Genomic DNA, 25,224 nt, shown 5'->3' with positions numbered 1-25,224 from the left:
CTGGTGTGTGACTCCCTGTTAAATGGTGAAATATGGGGATTCCCAGCCTTTCCTCTTTTATTTCCCGTTTCTCTGCGAGTGGCTTTGATAAAAAGTGATGTCTGATGGCTGAGTAGTTTTCAGATAATATCTTCTGCATTAATTTCTTAGTGAATCATGACAAGAAGAAAAATGTGAACTCTCTGCTTCTTGGCCATATGCAGATTTTTGATGGCTGGCAAGACTTTACTGAATTTGTCTGCCTGAGAAAAAGATTTCTAAATAAGTTGGAAATTCTTGCATCAACAATTTGCTAAGTGACCTGTATTTCTATTTGCTTGTGAACTAGATTTTCTTTATCTTTCAACAATGCTCTAACAGCAAAGACTTGTTGTAAAATTAATTATTGCTACAATATTACTATTTTCCCAAACTATATTACATTACGCTGTTTCCTCATCATGAAGTACTCCAGTAAAACCATCAGAGAAAAGGAACATTCAATGGTTTAGGGGCTTGTTTTGTTTTGTTTTGTTTCCATTCTCTGGTTGTTTTATGGTGTTGGAACACTTTTGAGGATTTTAGAGTGCAATTAGGTATTGCAAGGGACAGGCCTTTGATGCTAAAGTGTAAAAGACAGTGGCAATAGGGGGAAATGATTTTGTAAGGTGGGATGGCTGCTTTCTGCCACTTCAGTGCCCTTTATGGTTTGTTCCAGCTGTTGTCAGATTCAGTGGGAATTGTCTGTGTGTAGAAAACAGAATGTGGCTTCTAGACAGATCCTGCTTTAAACAAAACCATCTTCACACCAGGCCTCCCTCTCCAAAGGTCTGACGTGCTCCAGAAGCTGCTGAAGTTGTCGTGGTCCTTTTCAGAACCAGAAAAACCCCAAATAAAATCATGCTTTGCTTTGCTTGTACCATGTGTGGTGTGTGCAGCAAAATATGGCTATGGAAAAATGACCAAAATCCATATAGTGATGAATGATGTATTTGTAGTGATCTTTGATGAGTAGAAACAGACACCAGGCCCATCACTGATTAGCAAATCTGCTTTTAAAAAAGCACATTTTTGGGGGTATTTTGTCATTACTGGTAGCAGCCACTAGAGGGGGAACAGAATTTATACCGTTATATCTCACATTTTTGTACTATTTTTCATTTTGCCCACCTGTTTTCAGCATTGTGACAACACCTAGGTGAGGTAAACAGAGTGGTGATGGCTGCAGAAACAACCATGACAACATCACAAGTGGTGATGGTTGCATAAAATGTGCCACTGATAGAGGTTTTTGGGTTACAGAGTGGTGATGGCTGCAGAAACAACCCCAAATGTGCCATTGATAGGGAGTTTTGGTTACAGAGTAATGGCTGTGGAAACAATCCAAAATGTGCCACTAACAGGGTTTTTTTGGGTTTCAGAGTGGTAATAGCTGTGGAAACAACCCAAAATGTGCCACTAACAGGGGGTTTTTGGGTTGCAGAGCAGTGATGGCTGCAGATACAAGCCAAAATGTGCTACTAACAGGGGGTTTTTGCTTTACAGAGTGGTGATGGTTGTGGAAACAGCCCAAAATGTGCCTCTGATGTGTTTTTGTTTGCCTTCCAGGTGTTGTGTTTCACTACCGGGCTGCCACGAGCAGGTACACCCTGAATTTCACCCAGGCCCACCAGACCTGCCGGGACAATGGTGCTGTCATGGCCAGCCCAGAGCAGCTGAAAGCAGCCTATGAGGATGGCTTTGAGCAGTGTGATGCTGGATGGGTGTCTGACCAGACTGTCAGGTGAGGCTTTCAAAATGCCCCTCCGCGCTTTTACCCAAAATTTGTGTGCCTGGCCTGTGCAGACCTAAACGGTTGTTTTGCCACAATCGGTGCCTCGGAGTGGCTGCCTGGAACAGAGGCTGGATAAGATTAAGGAAATAAAGTGGATACTTATTAAAGGCCTTCAAAAGGTGCATCTTGGGCAGTCAGAGGCTTCCCAGAGGCTACACCCAAAATGGACAATGGACACAAGTTTATCACACAGTTATAAGTTTGGTCCATTTGCATCTGAGGGGTCAATCCTCCAATTACAGCTTCAGGTAATGAAGTAAGTTACTCCCAATTTTCTCACCCCCCCCCCAACCCACTTTATACTTTTGTTTATACTTTTTATACTGTTTATACTTTCAGGGCCTGAGGCTGTCCTTGAGTTTCAGGCCCAGAGGGATTGTGTTGTCTGACCAAAATGTGAAGACAGTAATTCACACTCTATATGGAGCTCAGAGCTACGCCCTAAAGCAGTACAGGATTTGAAAAATATAAAAGCTGAAATCCTAAGGGGTCATAACGATAAATTTTCTGCATTTCCAGGTATCCAATTAGACATCCAAGAGTTGGCTGCTTTGGAGATAAGATGGGAAAGAAAGGAGTCAGGACCTATGGGCGCCGCTTCCCTAACGAGACTTATGATGTTTATTGCTACGTGGAGCACATGGAAGGTGAGATGGGTCTGCAAAGCCTGGAAGTGCTCTGCAAGGCTTAAAAAGTGACCGGGGAGCCTAATGTGGGAGAGCAGAGAGGGAGAAAATTCCATTTAAAATAGGTTTTGGCTGCTCTGGATCTGAAGGGCGCTGCCAAATGGAGGGAACCTACAGTTTGTGGTCCTGCAGGTCCTAATTAAAGGCCAGTGTGGAGTCTACAGAGAGGCAGTCAGGGTTCAAGCTGCCTATAGTTAGTGCAGTAGATGTCACAAAAGTTGCTGTTGAAGTGTCTTGTTTTTTGAATGTTATGTAAAAATATTTTCAAAGAAATGCATTTAATGTTTGAGAAACTATGTATGCTATATATAAGTGTATACAAAGATAGATGTAGTACATGTGCTAACTGTATTGCTGTTCATAAAGTATGTGATTAAGTCCTTTTATATGTCCATGGCATAAAATTAGACAGATATTGAATTGCCATCTTTGTTTAATAGTATCTTTCTAATAATGGGTCATCTCAGGCTCAGAAATAAAAAGACATGAAAAAACTTTGTAGTTTCTGAGCATAGTTTAGTAAAATTATTACAGAGGTACTTCACAACCAGGACTAAATTATATTTTCCACTTACTACAGTGGCCTGAGTGTGTCACAATGCTGTCTGTTTGGCAGGTTTTTATTCCATGCCAGTTCCACAGCTCCTATCTAAAAACCCTGATAATTCCTAACTAAACATCCTCAGGGTTGGTCCTTGGCTGTTACACTTTTAATTTAGTGCTCTTAAAGTCAGCAGAACAATAAATTAGCCTTGGCTCTGAGCAAGCCTGCCTTTGTAGGTGTACATATATTTTTAAAAAGCAATTGCAAAATGCAAATGCTCAATGTTTGTTTGTAATCTGTTTTAGATAATATATAGATTAGGTCATGCAAATTTTTCTCCTGCTGGTGACTTGGAGAGATTTTAGTTACTGAAATCAGTAAGTGTTTTTAGTAGCTGAAGATCTGTCCTAGACCACTTGGATATTTATGCAATACAAGCAACACAGGTATTGCAAACCCTCCAGAAAACATATATACTTGAGAATTTGTAACTTCAGCTTGAAAATTAAGTGACAGAGTTTGGTTAGTGCTTTTCATTGTCTTAATTTTAGTTATGCCCCGTTTACATCCGCCAGTAAGCAGCACCTGTGAACATCTACAATTCATGACATTTGATCCTCCATCAGTCCTTGATGGGATTGGATTCTGAATCTCCTCTAAATCAATCTGAATCTCCTCTAAACTGCTTTTAAATTCAGTTTGTGTCTTTCCTAGCCTACAAAAAAGAAAGTTTAGCCAAAAACCTAACCTGTATAATTCCTGGGTGAAGAACAATCTCTTGCTCTTTTCCCTCTTCAAGAACAGAGAAGTGTAACTAATGCAGAGCAGATTGTCCTGGGTGCATGTGAGCCATCAGTTTCTCAGGGTCAAAATTAATCACTAAACTTTCAAAAATAAAGCTTGAGTCAAAACTGAAGCATTTTTCACTGAGGCTGATGGTCTGTGCTTGGGACAACCTGGAACCAGACCGATGTGTGGCTCTGAGAGGCTGCAGTGACTGTGCAGTCCTCATGGATGAAAATTCACAGGTCCTCAATTTCTCATGGACATTAATTGGTTCTTTGTTATAAAATTGCATTTGCCAAGGTTTATGACCTGGTTTCCCTCTCTGGATGCATCTACACTTCTGTCCCACTGTTGTGCAGCTGGACTGTGGTGGCATGATCTGCTTTTATATGAAAACATCCAGCTGCTAACAAATACATAAGCTAGAACACAATATTGTAGAGATTTGATTCATTATATTGCATTCATTATATTGAACAAGTTTAATGCCAGATTGTTATAATAGGTAGCCAAAGACACTCCCCAGCTTTTCCCTTTTGTTGCTTTTGAGTTTTGGGGTTTTTTTTGCTTGGTTTGGGTTCCTTTTGTTTGTTTTGTTTGTTTTATTTCAATTTGGGTGTTTTTGGTTTGTTGATTGTCTTGTTTGTTGGTTTTTGTGTGCATGTGAGAGAGATTTTATTATTTTCTCATACTCTCAGAAGTTTTAAAATGATCAGGTGTGTGACAACAACTTCTATGAGCTCCAGGAGGAATTTATGGGTACAGGGCATAGAAACATTGTAGGTAGGTTCTGCTGGCATGCAGAGGAGTTAAATTATTATTTTTGCATGAGGAGAAACAGGCACATGTTAGGAGATAGACAGCATCTGTGAGTTTATACTTCATCACAACTCACCCACAGAAAATGGAAATTTAGAATGTCAGTGGAGTTATTGGAAAGTTGAATTAAACTAGACTGCTGTGTGGGTAGGAAACTTACAGGTCAAGAGCTAAAATTGTGCCAGATTTCTGATGGCCCTGTTCTCCAAAGGTTGATCTTGCAAGGTGTGACCTTAACTTAATTCATAGCAAAATGAATCCATGGCACTTAGGGTGTGCTTAAATACAACTTTTTCCATGTGAGTTTTAAAGCTCATATCTGTGTACCCTGCCATGATTCAATGCCAAGTCTATTAGACTTGCTTGCACTAAAGAGGTCCTTATTTGGAGGGTCTGTGTCAGTGGAATGACTATTCATGGCACAAGCCTGACTAATGATATCAAAATTTGGGCTATAACGAGGGTCTCACCATGGAAGTCATTGAACACTTATTGGTCTGTTGGCTGCTGTTGGTCTGTTACCCCAGAAGGCCATAAATGGTGGTGGGAATTCTTGCAATACATTTTAAAATAAATGTGCACTGAATTTGCAGTACTAATTTGGGTATTTGCAGTGAGGATTTGTAGGAGCAACTCCATCTCGATTTTATTCCTTTTTGGCTGTGTGGAATCAGGAAGTTAGCCAGAGACATGGATTTCTCCTTAAATCACAAACTATTAGCTTAAATTGAAAACAGTTATCTAGGCTAACTCTTGCCATTTCCTTGTTCTGAGGAAAGCCAGAGAGATTAAAGGCTGCACAATTCTAATTTAAATAGTATGAGTTTTGCTGCGACAGTCAGAAGAATAACTGTGGGAAGGATTAAAAATTTCTGAGCTCCTGGAGATAAAAATGAGAACCTGGAGTCAAAGTATCATTAAAAAGGTACCAGGCATGGTGTTTTATTACAAGCTGTTTTACATTCCTCGTATTTCATCACTCATTTCAGTGTACCAAGCACTAGCAGAAACCTTTAGGGTACTTTTAACTGCAGGGAGTGATTTATGAGTGAATATTTTAAAGCGATTGAGCTGCAAAGGTTTGAGCGGGGATTCTTTACCAGCTGAAGGGGTGTCTCCTATGGTGTGATCCCTTGGATGGAGATGAGTGTTGGGTGGGGAAGAGTTTGAGTTCTTCAGACAAGCAGAGTGTGGTTATTTGGTGTCAGAGATGGAGACAGAGCCACCACCAAAGCCCACTGGTGGGGTGAGCTTGTGCAGAGCCAGAGCACAGGATTGTCTGCTGGCCAGAGCAATCAGAGCCCACGTGTGCCTGACCAGCCTCCCTCACGTGCAGAGTTACTGTTGGGGTGTCTGTGGGCAAGGTTATGCAGCCCTCCTTCCACGCACCACCTCCCCCCCACAGGGAGAGCAGGGAAGAAGGATAGAAACCAAAACCAGATGTCCTTTGAATGCTTTCCACCTACTCTCATGCGGTTTTGCTGTTGTCATGGAAATTTCTGTGAGAGTGATAGTCATCATTAAAGGAATCATAGTCTAAAATGTGGCCTCAGGTGAGAAGTTTCTTCTGTGTTTTGGGCAGCTAAAGATCTTCTTTGGGGTCTATTCTGATTCTGGAGCAACTACATTAATTTTCAAAACTGGGACACAGTGAAAACTTAGGTTTTTTCTCTAGTTCAGGGCCTGTGGTAGAATTACCATCTTTTCCATTCTACTGGACACTTATCCACCTTAACCCCTCATGCAGGGTTAAGTTCTCAAGAGGATTCCTGTTCAGCCAATGGGTCTGCACAGAATAGACTCAAGACATTCAGGAAAGTGTAGTTAAATCATTGCTGCTTGTGCATCAAAAGGAATCAACTGACTTGTTCTGACGTGCAAGAGAAAAAGACTTCTTCATCTTGTCCAGCCTCCTGCTTTAAAGTTGAACCAAGCTGCTTAGATGTTTGTGGTTTTCCAGCCCTGCAGAGTGGTTTTTGGTAATTAGTGACTTTGTTAAGGACACCTCTTTATTCCCCTGGTGTGTCAGAGAACCAGCCCTGAGCAGCAGAGAAAGAGAGGAGGGGGATGAGGAAGTTCTTGTTCCCCAAAGCACAAGGCTAAATGCTTTAGTCCTCAAAGTGGTCATGGTATTCCTGCTTCTTTGCACACTTAACCATGTCCTAGGAATGAGGTTTTGAACAGATTCCACGTTTTTGAGGAAAAGAAAGTTGTGATGGCAGTGCCTCATGACTGCCTGGGATTTGACCTGCTGGATGTGTCCAGGTGAGGAGCAGTAACCACAGGTTATAGGGGCAGGTGAGAAAATGCCCTTAGAATGCTCTATAAAACATCAGGAAATATGGCATTTTGTCTCTGACCCTTGTCTCTACCCAGCTGTAGTCGCAGAATCCAGGAGCTCCAACACTGCCAAAGGACATCTCTGCTTGGTGAACTTGGTGGGTTCCAAGTCTCAGAAGCAAATGAATAAATGAATAGGTCTGGAGTTCACCACAGGCACATTATGCTAAAAAAAAGAAAAAAAAAAAAAAGAAAAAAAGAGTATCTCTCAAATTCTTAGTGGGAGGTAGTGTTTCTTCTCAAACAAAACTATCACAAAGGAACTAAAATGAAAAAGCACTGGGAAGTTTTTGTCTTGATTTGTTTTTGTTTTGGGGGAATTTTTTGAGGGGTTTTTGAGTTTTGGGTTTTTTTCGTTTTGTTGGTTTGGTTTTTTGTTTTTTTTAATTGTGAGAGTCGAGCATTTCCTCCTATGGGAATGTCTGACTTTTAATATAATCAATATCCCTCTGCATTTTCTAATGCCTGGCTTTGGACGACTGTGAAGGCTGTAGAATCTGAGCACCTGACCACAAGGTAAAGCTCATGAGCACCAAATTTCAAATGGGACAGTAATAATCACAGAATAACAGAATCATTAAGGCTGGGTAAGAAGAATTTTGAGATCATTAAGTCCAACCATCAACCCAGAACCACTACCCCAGTCAACAAAGGTGGCTTTGGTTCTAGCCTGCCCTTCTTCCCACCTTCCTTTTAAGTTGTGTGATTCATGACATTCACATCCACCAGTGTGCCCAGCTCACCCAGGCATCTCCTGAGGAAAGTGATTCAAAGCAATGAAACTTGCTGTAAAATCAGCTGATAAGATTTTTAGAACTGATTCTTGTAGAACTTAAATGGTTTCCTCAGGGATTGCAGATGAACGAGCTTTTGTCTTCAAGAGAAAAATCTGACTTCTTCATCTGCCCCAATGTTTTGTAAAGAGATGGAAAAAGCCTGACTTTCACCAGGTATCTCTTTTGACCAAGCAAAACAAACACATGTGAGAGGAAAATCCTGGGAATTCTTGGAGTGCAGTGACCGCTGAGGCTGCTCCATCAGCCTGAGGCTTGGATTGGAGCAGGAGCCAGCAATAACACACATTACATTATTGTCTGCAGCCTAAACACTGTCACGTTCTCCACCCCACCCCCTGGTACTGCTGAACCAGTTTTTCTTCATCTGCTGGCCTAAGCCCTGGGCTTTGCCTGCAGAGTATTGCTGAGTTACTCAGGGTGTGCTCCAGCTATAAAAACAACGCACGTGGCTGTTTAACGCACACAGAATTGAATTTTCCCTGCCTGGTGTTGGTGGCTATGTCATTTGTTTATCGAGCAGATGAGTTTTCCCTTTTAATTTCCTTATTTTCAGGGTTTTGGCCGGGAAATTGAGGGGCTTCCAGTCATCTTAATAAAAACACTGTAAGAGTGTGGTGGGATCTGTCCTGCTGTTAAATATGGAAGCTGTTGTGCTTTCAAAAACAGAAGTAAATTGTAGAGACTGCGTGGATTAAATACATTTCATTAACTTCAGAATTACTTTTCTTGCATTTTAGAAGAAGATTCTTTGCAAGGCTTGAGTGCTTGTCTCTTTGATACTTTGAAGGAGTCAGGATGTTTCAGCCACATGCTAGAAGTGAAGGAGATCAAGAAGGCCCAGGGAAACTCACATATTTTAATTTTTTTTTGTAAGGTGGTTTGAGAAGCTTGCAGAAGCAGAACAAACTTTCATGTGTTTCTGGATTCACATATCAAGCAAGGCCTTTATTAAGCTCTTTCTTTGTTTTCCACATTTCATCCCAACAATTAAGCACGTTAAGTGCACATTTAATCACAGAGAATCTATTTCAAACTGGAGGGACAAATTGAGGAGTCATAGCTCCTAGAGTAATTTACTGCTGTTTGCAATGTGACTTTTGCCCATTACTTGATTTTTTCAGAAATAAGAATTGTGGAATCATAGAAAAATGCTCTCTAACTAGAGTAATTACAAGATTACATGCTTTAACATCTTTGCCCTTTATCTTATCACTAGCATTCCTGAAATAAATGCACATTTAATTGGTATATGATGGAATTTTGCCTATTGCCCTGCTGCCTTTTTGCCTTCTTTGTGAGGTTATTGTCACAAATTCTTGAATATACCAATTAGGTGTCAAATACATTGGATTTCTCTATTGGATTGTTTTGGTTAAGATGTGTTTTTCTTTAAATATGTCCAGGGCTTTTTTCCCTTTTTTTTTTTTAATTGTATCGGTTTGGTTTCATTCTTTTGTAAAACAATCCTTGACAAAGATGGTGTTTGTTTGACAGCAGCTGATTTAGACAGATGAACAAAATAAGCCCATGTGGGGTCGGTAGAATATATTCAGTGCAGAGAAAGGTATGACACTCATATTTTAAGTGTGCAGGATTATCACTGTTGCAGACACAGGCACACTCCAAGGCAAATCTGAGGCAGACTTCTGCCTAGAAAGTGCAGCTTGGGTAAGTCAGTTCTCTGCAGAGTGACCTCTCTTAAAGAGGAACCATTTGGAAATCTTACACCAAGATTTAACCCCTCACTAAGTTTATCTGCCTTAGCTGAGGGCAGATGACAGCCCAGATGAATAAATAGCACTAACTTTAATGATGGGGTGTACAAGCTCCACTTGGAACCAGTGATCCAAATCACCTGATGGAGAAATTGCTTTTCTAGTAATCTTGCACTGTTTACCCATTTCCCTGTATATTTTATAGTTTATCTCACAGGAAATGTTGTGGGATTGTCTGCAATTATTTTTTTGTTAACAGAAGTCATGGAAATTCATTGTTCTTCTTCACTTTTCTCACTTGTCTAACTGGACTGATATCTGCTGAATAATTACAATTAAATTGCATTTTAGCTATTAATTTTCATATACATCATGGCTGCTGTCAGAGAATCAGTGAGCAATCCTCAGAGCAGAGAGGGCTGCTCTGGAGAGGCCTTTCTTTGCTCCCCTGTTTCATGGTGCTGCTTTTGGGACAGGACTGTGGCATAGCTGCACCCATCACTCTGCGCCGGACATGGCAGCAGAGCTGGCAGGCAGATGGCCAGAAGGATGTAAAACACAAAATACTCGTTTTCTGTGTGTTCTGAAGAGCTGAATGAGCCATTCTGAGGACAAATGGCTCTTTGCTTCCCTTGTCTGTCCCTCTACCTCCAAGCTGGGAGCTGCACACAATGTGCATAAAGCAAGTTACACTATATGGGATTGGTGCTACAGCTGTAATAACAAATCAGAGCCTCTACCTAGGAGGAAAAAGAAAGCTGGCACCTTGCCTCCTTTCACACTTGCATTCCTTTCAGGCCCCTAACAAGTGTAATATTGATGTGAATGAAACTGCTCGGGGTGATGTAGTTTCTGTCTGCATTTTTCTGTGTTCCCTTCAGACCCGTGCAAGGGTAGGACAGACTGGCTGGCGTGGAAAAGCAGTGTTTTCCACAACAGTGGCTGTTGTGTCCTGGCCTGCTGGGGCTGAGGGAGGGCATCGCTGTCTTGCAACAAATACTTTGATTTTTGTGCACAAGCATCTCATTTTAGGTCTGTCTGGTTTCATCTGAAGTCTAAGCAAAAACTGGAAAAAGGTCATTTTACTGCTTCATTCCCAGGACATGAACACGAGAGGCTTGACTTTTCTTTAGAGTGTTTGTGTGAACGAGGCAACCAAGACAACTGCACAATGGTGGTTTTCCTTGGAAGCAAAATATTAGATGTGCTATTTGCTTTGTTTTAGTGTCCAACTGGATGGCTATTGCTTATAAACTGTTATTCTTTGGAAGCTGAACTATGCTATCAACATTGTAGACTAATTCAGCTTCTCCATACAAAGAGTGCTTTGTGCATGCAGCATGTCTTGTGCATTTCCTCACCTTTGTTTCCAAATGGGACAAGAGGAAAACTGATCGAAATCCAACATTAGAAACTGCTCTAGGGCAGACAGTGAAGAATATTTCCTGTTTTTTGAGTGTTTGAGGCGAGATTCTAGCAATGCCTAAAAGGGCCAGATAGGAAGCTTGCAGAAGTAGAAAATTTGCTTTATGGAAAAAGTACATTCTGATGGACTGGATTTAATTTACTCAATTGAGCTGCAAATTCTACTCTAACAGGGGTCACAGTGGAGCCTCAGGGCTGCTGTTACCTCTGCTAGAGTCCAAGGAAGGGACTCGGTGTCCAGCCACAGTGTGCTTCATGGCATAAAGTTTGCTTATAAATGCTCATGCTTTGTGGCAGTTTAACTTTCAAATCCAGGCCTGGAACATTTGGTTTACAGCCATCTGATTATTTTTCTCTTTAAGGAAAAAAGAAGATACTCGCATTTTGGCAGAAGATCCCCAACCTTGCAGGACTCTGCAATTGATCGATGGCGGAACGTGCTACTCAGCCTTCGTTACCTTTTTTCTCTAATGTTTCCTCCCGCAGATGAAGTGGTCCACGTCTCAGCCCCCCAGAAGTTCACCTTCGAGGAAGCCAGGGAGCTGTGTGAGGAGCGAGGAGGTGTCCTGGCTTCCGTGGGGAACCTCTACGTGGCCTGGAGGAACGGCTTTGACCAGTGTGACTACGGCTGGCTGGCGGACGGCAGCGTCCGCTACCCGGCCTCGGTGGCGCGGCCCCAGTGCGGCGGGGGTTTGCTTGGGGTGAGAACCCTGTATCGCTATGAGAACCAGACAGGCTTCCCTTACCCCGACAGCAAGTTTGATGCCTACTGCTATGAACGTAAGCATTTATTATTTTTTATTTTCTGGGTGGTGTTTTGCAGCATGCTCGCCGCTAGAAAGCGGTTCCTCAGTTGCGCGTTTTGCATCGGTTCTTGTGGCGCGCGCGGGTTTTCAGGAACTAAAGTGTTGTTGTCAAAGCAACATTGTCAATGTCTTAAAGTAATGTTGGCAGGTGAAGACGGGCAGAGTTTTAAGGTAAGATTTCAGCCTGAGCAGTGTTTTGACCGTGAGTCTGTGCGTGCTTCATATTTTGGTGCCTGAGCACACCTTGGTATCTTTGCATCTTGTCAATGGACACCAGACAGACATTCAAAGATCACCTGACCATGTCACCTCCTCCAGATGATTCTGCCTTGGGAGGCTGGACTAGATGATCTCCAGAGGTCCTTTCCAACCACATCTATTCTGTGGCTCCGTGATAAATGTCCTAAATGTGAACAATGGATATTCTCTCCCCAAGGATGGCAGCAAGAGAAGCTGTTCACAGGCTGCAAACAAGGCTGGCCACTTTCAGGTCTCTCAACGCCAGTAATTGGGGGCCTGTCTCTGGATCCCAGGCACATTGTCCCATCACTTTCTTTCTCTTTCTTACTCAGTGTTTCATGGGCCAGTGGGTGGTCTAAAGTGCCTTTCTTTTACTGCTGCTTGTTTCCCTCCAGGTATTTTCACAGGCACATTCACATGGTAGACTTCACCAATCTAAACCAGATGTCCTCCACACCTGTCAGCTTTCTTCTGGGGTCAGATATTGTCCTGTAAGCTCATCTATCTTCAGTGCCAGCCACCTGGCTCTGTTATGGTGCAACCTCTCCTTGAATGGGTTCCTGTTGTCCCAAAAGGTTCACCAGCTTCCCAGCTGAATATCCTGCTTCCCTGAGACTTGCAGCCTCAGCACAGGGGGCTTTGGACAGCTCAACTATTTCCCTGCAGGCCTCTCTGTCCAAGGAAGTTCCTTGTTGCAAATAGCATGACTGACATTAACATTGTGTTGAGTTAAAAGTTCAGAATTTGGTCATTAACTATGAATATTTAGGTTTTTTGGACTCAGTCCAGTGACTGTAACTCAGAACTACTTGAAATGTGCAGTTTGTACTGTCCCCATTTTTGTGGATAATGAACTTACTGCAGCTGCAGATCTTTCCAGCTCAGGCACTGAAGACCCATTTATGAGCAAATCTTACTCTTTTGAGAACAAATCCCGACATCTGCTGCAACATTATGGTCTGGCTGTTCTCAGACACTGTTGGTTTGTTGTTTTAATTTTCCTTTATAGTTTGTGGGTATGATGTTCCAAAACTTTGCATGTGGAAATAGTCCTAATGGAACTGGTTACAGGAAAAAGGACTTAAGTTCAGGAGTCTGTGCTCTAATCTGCAGAGCAGCATTTTGTCATATCACTCCTGCTGCTCCTACTCCAAATTGTTTATGACCTGTTTAAAGTGTTGTGGATAAAAAAGACTTTAATGAGGGTGTATTTCATAAGTCCCTCTAAAAGACTGGGGTAAGAACTGAACATTTTGCCTGTAATCTAGTCTTTAGTTAGGACAAATTCCAACCTGCTGTTTGTTTTTGTGAATTTCTCTGCTTTCAAGCAAGATGCGCCTTTACAATGTTCTTTCCAGAAGTTTTAGTTAGCAAAGTTGGTGGTAACATACCATTTGTTCCAAAAGGTACTGGGTTGTTGCCTTTTATATAAAGGCTTTTCCTGAGAAGCCTTGCCCTTGGTATATAGAGAATAAATATTTCATCACTTTGCAACCCAGGAATAGACACTTCAGGGCTATCAAGCTTTTTACAAGAGAAAATAAGACTAAACAGAACCAAAACAATTTAGTAGAGGCTGAACAGCTCTCCAACACTTTTAATTACAAACAATGGAATATCAGAATTAATTGAACACTGCTGGCTAGAGGACTCAGGTTTTGCCAGACACATCTGCCTTTGGGTAGAGAAATGCAGGGGTGTCATGCACTACCCTCCTTCAGGGTGCCACAAATTTCAGAAGTTACTGAAAGCTCTCTCTCCCTCTCAGAAGGTGCTCGGGATCTCACAGGAACCAGCTGTGACTCCTCAGTGCTTTTGCTAAAAGATTTATGCAAGTGGTGAGTAATGAGCCTCCCTGCCCAGCATCTTGGTCCTCCACATCTCCAGCAGCTGCCTGGTGCAGTGGCTTTAGAGTGAGTCACTCTCTCCCACTGGGGCCTTGGAGCAGTCTCTTCTTTGGGGCAGAAAAAGGGAGAGGATTAAAAAAAAAAAAAACCAAAACAGGCTCTGCATGAGAGCAGAAGGCTTGAATTGAAGCCCTTTGTTTCAAATCATCCTTTGTCTGGAAGTTTCTTCCGATATTTCCCATTATCTCAGTTTCAAAGTTTCAGTCCGCCACAAAATCCGTTGTCCTCGAGTTCTGCCTGCTTTGGGGATGGCATTAAGCTCTCACACAGTGATTCCCACAGCGCCTGACAACAAAACTGTCCTGCCCAGCACCTGGGCTCTCGGTGAAACCCCTGCTCACAGCTCTCACTGTGTGTCTCGCACCACAGCACCTCTGTGCTTATTCAAGCTGTTCTTGTCTTCACCCAGACAAATTGTGCATTTGAGAAAGGAGATATCTCCTCCATCCTGCTCAGGCTCCTCACCCCTGTTTTGTGATTAGGAGTCTCTCTGCTGGAAAGTCTCAAAATGTTAATTTTAATTTGCGGTCTCAAGAAACCTCAATCTGTATTTTGAGCATTTTGTTTGCCTTTAAAGAGGAATCGTATTTATTGAAATACATGAAAAACACACGCAGTAAATTCAATTTTAAAATTATATTCGCTAGTTTCAGTAGAGCAGCCAACCTGGACAACTTTTAAAGTACAGTTAAGTTCAGGATTTTAACTTCAGCAGTGTTATGGGTACAAAATTACATTGTATGAAATGTCTTGACTTTATGAAAATAAGAGTGGCCCAGACTAATAATACATGATTTAAAATCTAAAAGCCTTGTTAAAAACCCCTGAAACTTTCTCCCCTTTGATCACAAGTGCTTTTCACTCTTCAAAAACCACATGGGTCTAAGTTTCTGAAACATTATCTGTGTGTTTCATTTCATACCTCCAAGGCTTTTGCCAGACCTTTTCTTTCTTTTTTTTTCTTTTCTTTTTCTTTTTTTCTCTCTGAGAGATACCTAATCATATATCAGATGGGGCCTGAAAAGGTTTCAGGTTAGACGCATGACTAAGTACTTGCAGCTCCTTGGAGGCCATCATCAGAGGGAAAATTTTTCAAGTGTTAACATATAGGACTTATATTAACAGGTTTAAATTAAAAAAAAAAAAAACCAACAAAAAAGAACAGCTGTTGCTGAGCACTTATGCTAATTTCTAAGAGATGAAAATATTTCATCATTAAGAAAATGATTAATATAATTTCAATCGTTTAAAATGTATCTTTTTAATAGATACATATTTAATAATTAATTCTTTCAGAGAGCCATAGAGGATTTACTTAATCCTGTTCTTCAGCCTCTCAGTCTCTCCAGGGCTAATTCAAGAAATCTTGTCACAGACTTCAGCTGACTTGGGATGGACCTTTTTATCCCAAAGCAGCCATTGAACAAACTGCACTCCAGAAATGCACTAATCAAAATGCATTCAGGTTTTTAACTCACGTGCCTGCGACAAAGCTGAACTTGATGAGCTCTGTACACAGAGGGGGTTGGACTTTTTGAAACACAAATCCCCTTTTTGCTGAGAAACACTGATTTATTAAAGCTGAATTCTTTCATAGACTTGTATTGGTTTTGGCGAATCTTTCAGCAAAACATTTTTCACTTTGACTCAAAACACGTGTTGACCGTTTTGCTCTGGATTTGCCCATTCTCTTTCCCATTTTCCTCTCTCATTTTGACTTTGTTTCATGCACCTTTATTGCTTCTCTTTTGTTACACCACTTGGGTTTGGCATCACGGCTCTGTTTTAGCAGGAGATTGGAAAATTCCAGTTCTGGGCTGGCGTTGCCATGCGTGTTCCTCAGGAATGGAGAGTCCACGCTGCTTTGATTGTTCCAACCCAGCCCCATCGAGAGCGGGTCCAAGTCGGGGCTGAGGCCCTCTTGCTTTGATGCTTCATCCATCTGAAGCTCAAAATCTGTTCTGTGGGAGAAATATAGGAAATTATGACCTCCACAGGGCTTTGAGGTGTCCTGCAGCACCACCATGGCAGGCTCAGGAGGCATCCACAGTGCTCCTCTTGTCCTGCAGCAGGATAAAGGATAGAGGCTGCTGGGCACAGCTCAGGAGCTGGCAGGAGGAACGCTGTCTTCCCCTTCTGCTGCATGTGACTTAGCTTGGAAAACCTTGAATAGCCGGGCAGCTCTGTCCTTCTCCACAGCAACCGTCGGTAGCTGCGTGTCCCAGCTATTTCCTGGATGAGGGAATTAGTTCCAGCCTGATGTCAGGGGCTGTGTCACGGGAGATCCGTGGATTTCTGATCAGTTTGGGAACCGACGCGGAATGATGAAGACATCGGGCGTGGCGAAGCACGAGGAGCAGAACTGCCAAGCTGAAGGGGGAAAAAAAAAAAACTCAAAAAGAAATTTATATCTGAGGAAGCACAGTACTGGGCATAACAAACCCAGTGTGCTCCAGCACTTCAGAGTCCAGTATCAGAATGGGGAAATGCCTTTGGGCAGGTGAGGATGCCAAGGTCACGGCACTGAGCACAGGCTGCCTCTCTGTGAAGGTGAAAGAGTGCAAAGAGATTACCCCCCAAACCACCATTCTCCAGCCTTTTGTCATCTTCCTAGGAAAGCAGATTTATGTTCTTCTCTCAGATATGGTGTTTGTCAAGTCCTCCACAGCTGCAGAGATCCCTGGTAATTTCTTGGCCCAGGTGTGGCTGCAGTAAATCCCTGCCTCTCGCTGCTGGTGAGCAGCACACCGACAGCCCCCTGCAGCTTCCTCACCCCGCTCTTCCTCAGGGCTTTGAGAGCTCAGTTAGACCATGCTGAAAGCTGCAAGAAGACCTCAATCCACTCCAAACCAGCCCGTGCTGTTCATCTCAGCAGTGTGTCACCTTGAGAAGGAGGGGAAGGATTTGGTTCCTGGGTGCAGCTTAACCTTTTTTTTTAATGTTGCGTAAGGTAGGAGCAGAGATTTATCAGCCTGACTGATGTATGAGGAGCAGCTGTTTGGAGCACCATGAAGTGCTGGGGAGGAGATGCTTCTTTTGCTTGAGCAAGTGAACTTGCATTCGCCTGAGTGATTCAAAACTGGGGGCTCTAAGAACAATATCTGAGTGCAAACATTGTGGCCAGAGAGAGAGAGAGAGGAAAGAGAAGAAGACACAGCTGGAGGCATTTTCCTTTCATTGCCTCAGGTCACTGGATAGGTCAGGTAACAAGGAGAGGATGAGGAACAACAATGTGAAGAAGTGGAACGTCCACCCCTATAAGTGTTTAAGTGCAGAAAAAATTAATTGATTTTGCTCTTTGTCACCTTTGTTCCATTGCTGTGGGGTCTGGGCATCACCCATGGCACACAGGGGTGATTTCCCCCCTTCCACACCAGGTGGGGGGAGCAGATCACCAAGAATTCTGCTCTCAGTTCTTACCCAAGCGACAATCTTGGCCCTTTTTCTTCTTCAATTGTTTTTTCGTGGTCACAAAGCAAAGATTATTGCTTTTATTTGGTGCTGGGTTACAGATTTAATTAGGAAGAGCTGACTAAAGAGGCTTGCTTTTTTTTTTTTGTTGTTGTTGTTGTTGTTGTTGTCCTCTTTGGCAGTTTCATAATAAATAATGTGGAAAGAGAAATGCTTTTTGCTATTGTTCTTTTGTGGATAGATTGGCAGGTTATAATTGGTTCACAGAACTACACTTGCATATGGGGAAACCAGGAGATAACATATCTTTCCCCCTTCAACCATCTGACTTGAGAAGTTATGAAATAGCAAGTGGTTTTACTTAAGAATGTTTGTGTTCACAGAGCTAAAAGAGCTGCTGCCTCTGCTGTTTTGTTAGCTGGAAGAAAAGACCTTGGGCAGTGGTGTGAAGAGGATGCAAAACTTTTAATTTTAAGTCTTTCTTGCAAATAACAGAGCCTGATAGTTTTCAAGTTTCTGGGTATTTTTTAAGAATCCTGATGGTTTTCTCTGATACGGCACATGCTTTGTAAGCAGGAACAGATCCTGCACTTAAGTTTTCATATTTTTCTCATTATGTTTGGCTTTTGATTTTGACGTCAGAACAGAGTGTAGGTGAGTGGGAGTATGCACCTGGAGTTACAGAGAAATTCTTACAGCTGCACTGTCAGATTTTGAACTCTGCTACCAAAAGTCTCATTATTTATGAACAAAATCCCACATGCCCTGTGCACGACTGCTTCTGGAAAAGTGTGAATGAGCAGGTGCTGGATCAGTGCCATGATCAGAGGCTTCTTGCTCATTCTGTAACTCAGAGCACCAATTTTTGTCCTTTCTTTTTTTTTTTCTTTACTTTTCTTAATTTTTATTTTTTTGATCTGTTCTTAATCTTAGACTTGTTCAGCTTGGAAGGCTCTGCCAGTAATTTAAACTCCAGCTGGCAAAACTTTTGGACTCAGGGGAACATTCAAGGCTGTCCTCTCTGCCAGGGTTGGTAGCAGGGAAGGAAGAAACACCAAGAAGAAACGTAACAAATTAACATTAAAAAAATGTGCAAAAACGAAGCAAGGCAGTTCTCTGCATTGGCATTGTGCTTAAATTGGGCTCAAAGACTTCAAGCATTAATTTTGAGTGTCTCAACGTTATTTATGTTTTGTAATAATTTATTTTGGCTCTAATTCACAGAAAGAATTCACTATTTCCAGCTTTTGTTCCAACTTAAAGCAAATTTTTTTGTTTTGGCTGTTAGCAATGACTCAAAACAATTGGGTCTATGTCTATTGGGTCTATGTCCTTCCAGGTTCTTAGGTACTTACTTAAATGTAAACAAATATACAATATTTCTGAGTGCAGAAAAATTGTTCAAGTAGTTCAAGTTAGGTACATGGGTAGAACTGGTAATGTTGAAAAACCATGGGTACAAATTATAATATATATAATTTTTAAAATAAGCATTTCTGCTCCATAAAGTCCACTAATACTGATACCAAATTAAACAGTACAGAATTTACTAAAATTCTTATCTGGTAATTGCAAAGTTAAACCATGTCCGAAGTTGTGCAGTTTGATTTCCTTGAAAAAATAGTAAGTTTCAATATTGCTCCATAATTTTGAATCCTTGTTTAAGTCATGGTGGAAAAGAAGAAGAAGAAAATGCTGTACAGTAAAAGCATAAAATAAATAAATAGGGAGTGAAAACATATAACATCTCTACAAAGTCATACAGCCCTTCCAAAATCACAAAATCAGCAATGCATGTTGTTCAGTGTAGAAGGAATAGATTAAAACAAACAAACAAACAAAAAAAATAGATAGTCTTTGATATGAGCAGCTGTTGGTGAGATAATTTGCTTTCTTGCTGCTAATATGTTCATGCACTTTATTAGGAAAATCTGCCTCATGTCTTGAACCAGAAGGAGGACAAAGGCGATAGCATATTGCACGCATGATGCAAGGAGTACAGTAATGCAAAACATCTGGGTGGAGTGGAGGACAGCTCAAACTGGAGTTGTCTACTAAAAAAGCAACCTTCCCTTTGTTTGTTCTTTTTTTTCTTTTCACACAGAAAAAAAAAAAAATAACACGGATATATTTCTCAGTGAAGAAGCACTGTCAGGGTATTTCTTTTTTAGCCACTTAAATAAGTTTGCACTCCTGAATGATGTGAGTGAAAAAACTTGCATGTAATTGTTTAGACAAAGTGACTTTAGGGTCACTCCAGTTGATTTTATCCAGAGCTGAATTGCACACAATTTCCATGGGAGAAAATCTGGCTGTTTATTGATAAACTCTTAAAAAATATGGGCCCTACTTATAACACTCTATAAAGATAATATTTATTGATTCAGTTATTAATATAAGCAAACCAAATATGCTTGGTGTTTTTTCAGGTTGGCATAATAAATGTGTACCTATTCTGTCAAGTCATTAGCAGATAATAAGTCACGAATAATAAATATCTGCATCCCAGGCATAAATATCTGAGCTCTTGGGACTTCCAAGCATTTCTTGGAAATCTGGAAGCTGCGTAAGTGGTTGTGAGTAAGTGTACACAATTTCCCAGCAGCGATGAAATAAACTTACCTTTTTTTTTCCACAGATTTAAAAAAAAATTATCTACACTGCTCTCATTTTTGTCTAGTTCTGTTAGAGGGTATTAACATTTTAATATTTGTGCAGAGGGTGATCCTGATGGTCACTCCAAGTGTGGCAGCTGAAGCCTGAGTAGTGAGTGTTTGTGTTGGCTGCAAAACCAATTCCATCCACATTAAGGAAACTGATCCTGTGATTAGAAGGGAGAGATTGAGACTTGGCTGCCTCCTTTCCATTCTGCCATTAAAAAAAAAAAAAGAGTAAAAATTGCTGTTGAGGAAAATGATGAATACTTTGGTAGAGATTTAACGGCTACCACTCAGCAGCACACGCCACTTGTGTGCATCCTTCATTTCCCAAGCTGTGAAGCAAAAATTGTGAAGTTTAAACCAGACCCATGCAAGCAGAGAGGGGAGGAAAAAATATTTTAACTTAAAATAAATAAGTAAAAAGCATTTATATATATAGAATATGTAGCTAAATCTTCTTTGTAAGACCACAAAAAATTTAAATTTGTGGTAGGGAAAGGAATCTGCTCCTTTTTTTTCTGCTGGCAAAGAACACCACCACTTCTAAACATGGTGACATCATATTTTCTTGCCCTCACAATTTCCTTTTCACTTTCACTTCTCATTCAGGAAAGCTGAAATATCAACCTTTTTACCTCATTTTCCTACTCTGTAATTCTACATGTTCTTCTAGAAATTTTGAGCAGTCATCCTCTGACCAGTCCTGGTCTTTTGCAAAGGTGGCATTTTCAAAGCTGAGTGTGTGAACCTGAACAAATATTTGTGTCAGCCTGAGTGGCACATGAAGAATTCATATCTCCAGCTATCAAAGGGGCACCTAATTAGCCATGGGCATTTGAAAAAAACTGGTTTTTTGCATGCATGTTGCTTATGCTCAAGGATAAATTGTAAAATAATGTAACTGTTTTGATTTCTTTCTGCAAGGGGAAGAGACTTATTTGATCTATTACATTCTAAGTAAGATTTTATTTTGCAAGAAGTTCTAGGTGTAGTCAGTGAGTTCTCATAAGCACAGACTGTTTAATGCATTCTTCATATGCTTAGTGTGATTTAAAAGCTCTATTTTTCTCTTTATTTGCATCTTATAAGGCTTTTGACTCTCAGTCACTTAGCAGTAAGCAGCATTGGTTTAAGACATTCACATCTTCCACCCATGTGCTCCTATTGCCCTTCTGAAGATTACTGACCTGGGAAAACTGGCAGAAGGGAAGATGGTTCCAACCTGGGCTTTTCCTGAGGAAAATCTCTTTTCTGAGCATTCACTTTTCCCAGGAATTTAAGATCTGCTGACACACCTTGCAGTGTTAGCACACATTTCCTCCTCAGATGGCAAGGAAATGTGGCCTAAAAGGAGTAGAAAAGCAGCAAGGCCACCAGGCTGTTTGAAACATCACAGTTTGGTTCACTGGAATCACCTTTCTTTGTGCCTTCTGTTCATCTAGGATAGCAACTCCCTCACCTTTTCCACCATCCAGAGGGTTCAGCACTTTGCCTTTGCATGTTCAGCACTCCCATGGAGGCATTTCTGTCTGTGGAGGAGTTTCAGATGTGCATCTTTGAAGTGTTTTCAAAAGATCAACATCATTTTAGTAGCGTTAAGTTTGTGATCTTATGGTTCAACATTCTCACCTTTCCCCACAGTAAATTTCTCCCAGCATAATTTAAAGGCAGGAGAATTTTCTAGTGGCGTGCTTGATCCTGCTGCTTGAGCACACTCTCACTGCAGTGAGGATTCCTTTTTTGCAGCTTGTAATTATGTGCTGAAAATAAGCTAAAGCGTTGTTTTATACATCTGAGCTGGATGCTGCATCAAGCTTTGAAGAAAACCCACAGCTCTCCTCATTTGTGACATCTTGAAATGAACTTTTATGTCCCCAGATCAGTACCTGGCAGGCTGATGGTCACTCATCTAACACAAGGGCTTCTAGGGGTAATTGTATAAACCACAAATATGAAGAATATTGCTAATTTTTTTCACTTCATCTGACTTTTAAGTTAGGCATTCTGCAGCTTTACAGTGTTTTATTGCATGTCATTCAATGCTCCAAAAAACTACCTAAAGCCTTTGAAACACTTATTTTTCAGCATGGCATTTATTTTTTGTTGGGGACATTCAAACTAACGAACTAGACTATCTTGTGTACTGACTGTACCTTTTTTTTTTGTTTTTGTCTCTTTTTTTTTTTTTTTTTAAAGCTAAAAAAGTCACAACAGAGCCCACAACCATTGAGCCTGTGACATCCCTGAGCACTGACAGCGTGAGATCGTCACCTGCTGGAGCTCCTCTCGAGCCTCCCATCTCTGAGACCCTGCTCACTAAAGTGCCTGCCACCCAAACGGTTTCTTTGGAGGAAACAACCCCAGAGTCCGAGGAGGACGCAGAAATCACTACTGAGGTGGCTGAGGAGAAAAGGGAGATGGAGGTGCTCATGGAGAACATTCCTCTCACCACCCTCCTACCTGAGACTGCCACCGACGGCGAAACGTTCGCCGGCGACACGCTGGGCAGGACTGAGTACGATGTCTCACCCAGGCCAACAGACACCACGGCCCCAGACGTGGAGCTGGATCACACTTACTCTGAAGCAGAGGAACAAGGTAGGTCTGAAAGCATTGAGGACGCTTTCTTGACCTCTGTAATTTTTCAGGATAGCACAGCCGTAGCTAAGAGTTCCACTGGTTTTTGGGAAAATGCTGAGACGGGAGATGCGCAGAGGCACGATGCTGATAATCAGACTGAGCAAATAGAAGTGGGCCCTCTGAGGACAGCTACAGATAGCTTCTTGCAGACTGCTCGGAGAGAGGCTGCCAGGACAGGGACTGCAGATTCACTGACAAAAGAGCAAGCGTCTCGCAGCGCCCACCTCAAAAATGCACCCACGACAAAATCACTGGAGGCAAAATCTGACGAGAAACTCACGACTGTTGTGATCCCTAAAGCTCTGCTCACTGCTGAGTCTGCAGAGAGGGAGGGCAGTGAGAGCATGTCTGGCACAGATTCTGGGGTGGCTGCTGGTCATTACCCAAGAGCAGAAGTGCCTGCTGCATCAGAGACACTCCTAGATGAGCAAGCAGTAACCACTGGACAGTTCTCTGCAGTGGAAGAGTCAACGCCCTGGGTTAAATTTAGCTCTGCAACAGCATTTGACAGCGAGGCCTCAGCTCAAGGGAGCAGAGAGGACCTGAGGGATGTGCAGCCCACCGTGGCATCTGGAACACCTGTATCCTTTTCTGTGTCCGCTGCTGATCCAACAGAATCTGAGGCCATCTCAGGAAGCACTGATGCCCTGCCAGTTTTTGGAGAAGGCACCATGTCTCTTATCCCCTCATCTCAGCAGACAGAAGCATCAACTGTCTTGGAGGAGCAGGAGGAAACAGAACAGCCAGAAATGAGGACAATAGATGAGGAATTCCCTTTTTCCACAGCTGCCATTACTCCATGTACTGTAGGAGAATCTGAGGGGTGTTCTGCAAGGGAGAAGATCACACAGGCCCCTCCAGGTTCTGGCACATGGCTGCCAACAGATAAAGAGAAGGGGTATATGACAGAAGAGTCATCTCACACTGGAAGAGTGATTGAGTTTGCTACAGAGGATGGCTTCTCTGGAATGGAGCCCACCTCATCTCCAGGACACATTGTGGAATCCACAGTGCATCCAGGAGCTCCAATTTCAGCAGCTACTGAGACAAGCAGGGAGCCAGCAGAGACCACAGGGGATGAAGAAGTGGTATCATCTGATTTTGGTCAGAGCAGAGACACTGCAAGCGTATCCCATACCAGCAGCTCCTTGGATTTGGAAACGACCACAGCATCCAAAATACCAGTGGAAGAAAGTAGTGCAACCATAGGGTTTTTTAGCTCCCCAAGTGTAACTGTATTGCCAAGTGCTGTGCCCACAGCTGTGGGGGTAACTGAGCGTGAAGCAGATGAGACATCAGGGACAGAGGGAACTATTAAATTTGCAGGTGTGACCAAGGTAGATACTGCAGCTCCACAGAAGGAGTACGATGCTTCCCTAGTTCCAGTTACTGTAGCGAGTGAGGTCACTAGAGATATGCCAATTACTGATCAGACTCCTTTTGATGATGTCTTTCATACAGAAGCAACAGAAACAACTGCAAAACATAGCAAGGTGTTCCCAGAGCTCTCCACACGGGACCAAGGTTTGGAGCCAAGAACTGCCACACTGTCTGTGACATCTGCCCACACACACGAATCAGAGATGTCACCAGGACCTGAATGGGCTCAAACAGCAGTTCAGGAGACGCTGGATGAGACAGGCTCAGCTTATGAGGAGATGTACCCAACCACAGAGGCACCTGTGCCTGCAGTGACATCCACAGACCACGGAGGAGTTCTGACACCTGAGGAAACCAGCACCTGGCTGCACCTGACGGCGACTCCAACAGCTGGAACTGCTCCTGACCAGGATGAGGAGGTCACTGAGGTGATGCCCATAACTGCTGGAACCGAAGCAGAGACACAGGAGAGCCCAGGAACCCCCACCAGGGAGGAAGATGATGCAGTGAGCTGGGATTCCGTGCCCCCCTCCCACACGATGCCAGCAGGACGTCCCACTGTGGAAAGCATTACTGACCTGACTCCGGGAGCTTCTCCAAGCCAGGCTACAGAAGGCTCAGGAATGACGACAGAACCTGAGGAAACCAGGCCAGCTGTATTTGCAGCTACTGCAACAGATAAGGCAACAACTCCCAGCAGCGTGGCAACACCTTCCCTCGGTGCTGCAGACAAAGCTCAGCCTACATCTGCCACCAAGCCCTTTGTCACTCCAAAGTCTCCACGCCTCATTCCCGAGGAAGAGGAGGAGGTGACGAGCCATGACATCATCATAATTGATGAATCTGTGTCTCCCAGCAAAGCCACTGCTGAGGATGATCTGCCAGGGAAGATGCTGGAGCCGGAGATCGATAAGGAATATTTCACCGCATCCACTGCCACGGCGGTGGCACGACCCACTGCTCCACCCCAAGTGAAGGAGGCCACAGAGGCCTTGCAACCCCAGGAGGTGTCTCCTTCCACTCCACACCCTGATAATGACATAAGATTGTATGTTATTCAAATCACAGGCAATGACACAGGTAAGATTTTGCCCTTTAGACCCGCAGTCCATCAGAGTGGACAGTTTGTCATGTCAAACAGGTGTGCTTTAGGATGTGCTGGAGATGTTTCTTGGATCACTGAAGGATGCAAAGTACCACTTTTGTCTAGACAGCCACTTGCTGAATATTGGTAGGTCTATTTTTCTGTCCGTTA

At 42.6% G+C, this 25,224-nt stretch overlaps 1 protein-coding gene across 1 annotated transcript in view; it reads left to right on the top strand.

Annotated features, from left to right (window-relative positions):
- The window catches only part of VCAN (versican), a 90,031-nt gene that overhangs the window by 14,330 nt on the left and 50,477 nt on the right, over positions 1-25,224 (top strand). The window contains exons 3-6 of the mRNA XM_058044319.1: positions 1,588-1,762; positions 2,333-2,460; positions 11,412-11,705; positions 22,146-25,049. Of these exons, the coding sequence (XP_057900302.1) occupies positions 1,588-1,762; positions 2,333-2,460; positions 11,412-11,705; positions 22,146-25,049 (3,501 nt within the window). The remainder of the gene's footprint in view (positions 1-1,587; positions 1,763-2,332; positions 2,461-11,411; positions 11,706-22,145; positions 25,050-25,224) is intronic.

The sequence above is a fragment of the Melospiza georgiana genome, chromosome Z, assembly GCF_028018845.1.
Source record: "Melospiza georgiana isolate bMelGeo1 chromosome Z, bMelGeo1.pri, whole genome shotgun sequence".
NCBI classification, from domain to species: domain Eukaryota; kingdom Metazoa; phylum Chordata; class Aves; order Passeriformes; family Passerellidae; genus Melospiza; species Melospiza georgiana.
This window is presented reverse-complemented; position numbering and strand designations above follow the sequence as displayed.